This window comes from Limulus polyphemus, unplaced genomic scaffold (assembly GCF_000517525.1).
Source record: "Limulus polyphemus unplaced genomic scaffold, Limulus_polyphemus-2.1.2 Scaffold2600, whole genome shotgun sequence".
NCBI lineage: Eukaryota > Metazoa > Arthropoda > Merostomata > Xiphosura > Limulidae > Limulus > Limulus polyphemus.
This window is the reverse complement of record NW_013668210.1, coordinates 65,309-71,135: the sequence shown is the minus strand read 5'-3', so window position 1 is coordinate 71,135 and position 5,827 is coordinate 65,309. Positions and strand designations below refer to the sequence as shown.

Here is a 5,827-nt window from a genome sequence, read left to right as displayed (position 1 = left end):
TATATATATATATATATATATATATATATATTAATAGTGTCGTTATACTTGTACTTCCATTTTAATCCTGATTTTGTAATTGTTTAGAAACATTGTTGTCTGATATTTTTATTGGTCGATATATTATGCTCTTTTATATTGTTTAACGATATCGTTGACTCTGAAATACTTCGCCTTAAGTGTATTGGGCTTATTTTTAAGTCGACTGCATCGTTTTAGAATAATTGTCAGTTATGTGATGTAACCCCAGGGTAGAAAGTAACGTATATACTGGGGGGACTCAGTACTGAACTTCATAAATAAATCAAATACAATTCAACATGATAATTTGAGCACTACACAAGCACAAGCGACGGTTCGATAATATACAAAATACTGTTACGTCTCCGTTCGTTAGTTAATTTTCCGTAAATTCGTTCCGACGAAACTTTAGCGACACAAGTCCTTTCTTAAATAAAACTGGTTTATTCTTTCTGAATATAACTTTGCGATACACTTAATTTCAACAGTCGCGCTATAACAAACGCTATAATTCTCAACAAACGTCTCACGTGCTCGACTTCAACAATACTCAGTTCAATTACACACATTGTTCCGTCACGTTGTGACCATCTTATATATACCAGACTACCCCCAATCTAGTAGTCTCCCGATAATTCACGAAGGTTCGAGAAGGCGTGGTGTGATACTAGTCACGTGACCTCGCTGACGCGACAATACTATTTCTGATACTAATAATAAATATAAAGTAACGACAACGAATTTCTTTGTTGAATAGCTGAGTAAGTATTTATGACAGAACAAGCTGTAAAAACATGTAATGAAAAATGACAAAATAGGTTTATACGAAACAATTGAAATCGCTATTGTCATAGTGACACTGTTGCAAACTTTTTTTTCAATGAGACATACAGTTTTGATTGTTTTATTATTCGCTTAGTCACGGGCCTCTTCCATTCAAGGTCCTTGCACCCATTTGCCCCCCCCCCCCCAAACCAACCCTGCTATTTACCCTCAGAGGAGCTTTAACACATTTATACAAAATAGTGTTAGGTGGTTATCTTGATTTATTACGACTTTTTTCTTTCTCTCCCTCTATTTGTAGGATGTAACCTAAACTTTTTCTCACGTAATTGTAATGTATAGGTCTAGTTATTTTTATTTCGATCAAACTTAGAAACAAAAACAGCAAAATTGTTATACATAGCAGTAACTCTCAGTTATGCCCGAGTACAGAGAGGAACCTAAGTAACTGAGTAAACACATTATTAGTCGGATAGTGTACTGGGCTGTAAATAATATTGTTATAGACTGTATTGTTAATGTTGTAATTTTAGATGTTAGCTAGAGATGTTAAGATCAAATTAGCTCTAGAAATTTCGTAATATTAATGAATGAAAACCATTGCAAAATATCTAGAACAAGGACTGGATTATGAATACATAAGTCAGTCAATTTGCTAAGGAAGTTTGCAGTGAAGCTATTGCGCATATTTGTATAAGTTTATTTTTATGTTAATATGATGCAATTAGCATAGTTGTAAACATAGGTCTACAACAAGTTACTTTCCTCTTTAGTAATTAAAAAGGAAATAAACCAATTTGTTATTGCTACATATTCATAATTTAAAAGAATCTGCCAACGGAAGAACAATGTTACAACAATATAATGTGTTAATATTACTAGAAGGGAATAATAAACTAATAAAAGAGGAATGTGATGAAAACCATTTAGGTACCGTTTAACTTGTAAACTTTTTAGCACTTTTGTTAGGTTTAACAGTTAAGCTTCCTTGTCTGATTAGTACGGGGGTGGGGTAGGGAGGTTTTGCACCACCACAAGTTTTGTAACTTGTAGATATTATATTTTTGCTATGCTAGTCCTACATTGCTTAGAAATTAAATAAAGATCCATTGTTGTTAGGATGTAACAAACGGTTAATTAACATTTTATTTTGTATATGAAGGAATTGATTAGTTTTATGTAGTTAATTTAAAATGAACTTTTGTTTTATTCAGGCCCATATGGTAGCAGCATTTGAACAGTCTTTATCAAACATGACTAATAGGCTCCACCACCTAACAGCCAGTGCTGAACAAAAGGTATGAATTTTGTTTGCATCTTAAATATTAAAAAAATCTCGGCAAATGTGTTTAAAAAAGTTTTAATCTTTACAACTTGTCAATTCTTATCTTCCTCTATCTAAATAATGAAAACGCATGACCTAGTCAAAAGGTTTAATGAGATGTTGGAATGTCATAGGCTTCAGTACTGTTCAGTTGATTTGTCAAGGAAGCAACAAGGTCATAGATGGTTTCAACTGGAATATTATGCTATTCCTCAGTTAAGCTCCTGCAGTTCCTTGTGGAATGTTTTAAGTTGGAAAGTGATTTAAAAGTCTAATTTCAAAAAAGCCCATAATGATTTATTGGGACTAAGGTCTAATGATTGGATAGATCAGGTTAGGTAGCTGGAGGCTATTGGAAAGCTAGTCTGTAACAGTTGTTGTACGAAAAAGTACTTTACCATTTTGAAAGACACATTCACAAGGGTGGTAGAAAAAAAGTACAGCATAGTAGTCATGAACTTAAAAACTTTATTTTGGCTTAAATTTGGAAAAGTTAAGAATATTCTATTAGTTTTTGCCTGAAATCTCTATATCTGATAGTGGTACATGAATATAGGCTAAACTTTGTTTTAACTCTACATTGTTTCAATCTTTGAGAATAAATAATGTTTTTAAATTTTAATTATTAGTGCTAGAATGTTCCTTTAATTTTTATCAGGATGAACTTGGCTTCTTATGATGTCTTTACACTGCATAACTGTTGTTCCATCTTTTAGACAAAATATAACTGGAAATACTTGAAGGTTCATGCTATTTTTTGGTGTATCTACACAAATGTACCTCCATTTCATAGTAAAAGGCCAGTGTTATCTAACTGTATAACTTTTTGCCAATGTTTCTAAGCCAATAGTTTTTGTTCAGTCCACCATTTCATGTGTAAATGTGCATTTCTCAATGTAATATATGGCTTTTGTTCAACCAGTCTACTTTAGTATCTCAGATGGTTGAATCAGTTTTCACAGATACAGGTTGCTGGTTTATTAACCCTACACTTGTTTATTTTTTCTGATTTCTTCATACTTCATTCCACAAAGCTGCCTAATGTGTAAAGTCTTCCTGCAACCTTTTCTTTTTTCACTTGAAATTTTGCCAGGGGCAGTCTATATTGACAAAGTTATTAGAAGTTGTTGCTTTTGGCATCTTAACAATTTGTCTAGAATAGTTCTAGTATGCTTGTTTGTCAGACTCTCACTATAATTCTATGGAAGTCTGTTAACATCTTCCTTAAACACATGATGTTTTGAACTATCGCATAACAATGAGCGATCCATCATACTTGGCAGCTTTTTGAAAATCTCCATGGAGAAACTTTTTGTAGCATTTTTTTTAATGCCTGCAACTGGAAGGTCTGTGACAAAAGAACTAATAAAACATGTGATAAATATATTTATAAGTTGATTTCATACTGAAATCAATCAAAGCAATTCACAATCTCGAAAACAAACACTAGCTCGAAACAGAATTGTAAATTACCCGGAACTCTCTTCATTCAATCATCCCGCAGGCTTTCTCTGCCAGGCTTATATACTAAAATATATACTACTTCATTTAGATACTTCCCTTCATGAATAATCTTTACCCACACATATTTATTATTAAAAGTAAGTAAATACTATTTTTATACATTTAGCTTAAGATCTGGGAGCCCCACAGTTTTAATCATTTTGTAAAGTAAGAAACTTAGACTTAATTACATTTGCTCAAGCACCGTCAACAAAAGTTTTTAACGTAGGAGATATTATTAGGATTATTTATTTTTGAATTTTTAGTCATCTTTCCATGCATTTTTAAAAGTTTAGTTGATGTACAGTTGTTCATTTATAGCAAGTTTTTAAAAGTTTGTTTCTTATACTGTTACTGTTTTTTACCCCTGTCTCTTAAGCATTTTGTAGAGTTTTATTAAGCAGTTATTAAGAGCTTTATGATAATTTTTCTAATTACTGGATTTTGTGAAAAATAGAATTTATTTCTTTTTTTTAATAAGGACTCGGAACTTGGGGAATTGCGGAGTACAATAGAAGCCCTCAGTAAACAGAGTGCAGAAGCTGGGCTCACAAAGATAGCACTGCAGTCAATGCAAGCAGTTCAAAGAAGTACGAATGGTGCAAATTTAGTTCGTCGTCATACTTTCAATAATACTAAAGAGCATGGTGAGCTATTCTAACACACACAAACTAACAAGTAGCTTACCAACTACTAACAAATTAATACAACTTTTTAAATAAATGACTGATTACTAATGCTACCATCTTTAGTAATAATTACTTCTAGTTAACTAACTTCTTGTGCTGATTCACTTTCAACCTATTGATTTAATACCTTAATAACTTTGAAACTCAAACATATTCAGCATATTTAAGTGTATAATTTGGCAGTTGTATTTCAGAATTTTTGATGTGTATATGTTTTCTACAAATCAGTATACATCAGTGAGACAAAACATCAGATGAATGATGAGTTAAAGTAGGGGCTTAATCCTGCATAAAAACACAAATTGTTATTATTTAACTGCTAGTGACCCATGAGGGTGAATACAGACTTATTTTTAATACAGCTCCGATGGGACACTTTCTTTCCATTATTTATTTGATATGTGTTTTTCATATGTTTTCATTTAAATCTTATTTTTATTATTCTTATAACTCTATGTAAAATAATTTATAAGTATGTAAGTTAGATCAAATTTATAAATGATAATAACAAACAAACTCTGAACTGTATAACATAATGCTTAGGGACACAAGGAACCTATTGAACCATTTTGACTGTCCCATCCTCTGAATTAAAACTATTTTTAAAAAATCTTAAAGCCACCCATTATCATTCATATAGTTATCAAGCTTTCTGTTAAACTCACTTAAATTTACTGCCTCCACAACATCTGAAAGTAACCCGTTCCAAAGGCTAGCCACCCTGTTAGAGAAATAAAACTGTCTTTGCTGAAGATGACTCCTATCTTGCCAAGATATATATTTGTGCCCCCTAGTCTTACTATTCTCACTGTTAAATATGAAAAAAAGATGATGCATCAAAACTATCAGTTCCCTTTACAATCTAAAACACATCAATGAGATCCCCTCTAACTCTTCTTTTTTTACAAGAAAACAATTTCAAAGATCTTAATCTCACCTCATATGACAAACCCTCCATCCCAAGCACCATTCTAGTAACTCTCCTGTCCCATAATCCTACATTTCTTGCCATGAAAGGTGAAAAAGGATGATGCATCAACACTAACAATTCCCTTTACAATCTTAAACACATCAATGAGATCCCCACTAATGCTTCCTTTTTTTAAGAGAAAACAATTTCAAAGATCTCAATCTTGCCTCATATGACAAACCCTCCATCCCAGGCACCATTCTAGTAACTCCTCTGAACCCTTTCCAACAATTCCTAAGGTAAGGAGCCCAAGACTGAAACAATACTCCAAATGTGGCCTAACCAATGACCTATACAATGAACTTATAATCTCTAGACTGGTATTCACCATTTCTGTTGATACAACCTAAAATCCTATTTGCCCTACCACTAGCAACAGCACACTGCTTGGATGGCATAAGATAGTGATCAATCACTATAATAAGATATCTTTCTTTCATAACACTATTAAGATTAATCCCATCCAAATTATACTTATAATTCAAATTATGATAATTCACATGTATTATCTTACATTTATTATAATTAAAACCCATC

The 5,827-nt window shown here is 32.2% G+C and overlaps 1 protein-coding gene across 1 annotated transcript in view; it reads left to right on the top strand.

Moving 5' to 3' along the window:
- Positions 1-5,827, top strand: part of LOC106467402 (neuron navigator 3-like) — a gene marked incomplete at its 5' end in the record, with an annotated part of 120,729 nt that overhangs the window by 93,720 nt on the left and 21,182 nt on the right. The window contains 2 exons of the mRNA XM_022395579.1: positions 2,019-2,102; positions 4,113-4,278. Coding sequence (XP_022251287.1) covers positions 2,019-2,102; positions 4,113-4,278 — 250 coding nt within the window. The remainder of the gene's footprint in view (positions 1-2,018; positions 2,103-4,112; positions 4,279-5,827) is intronic.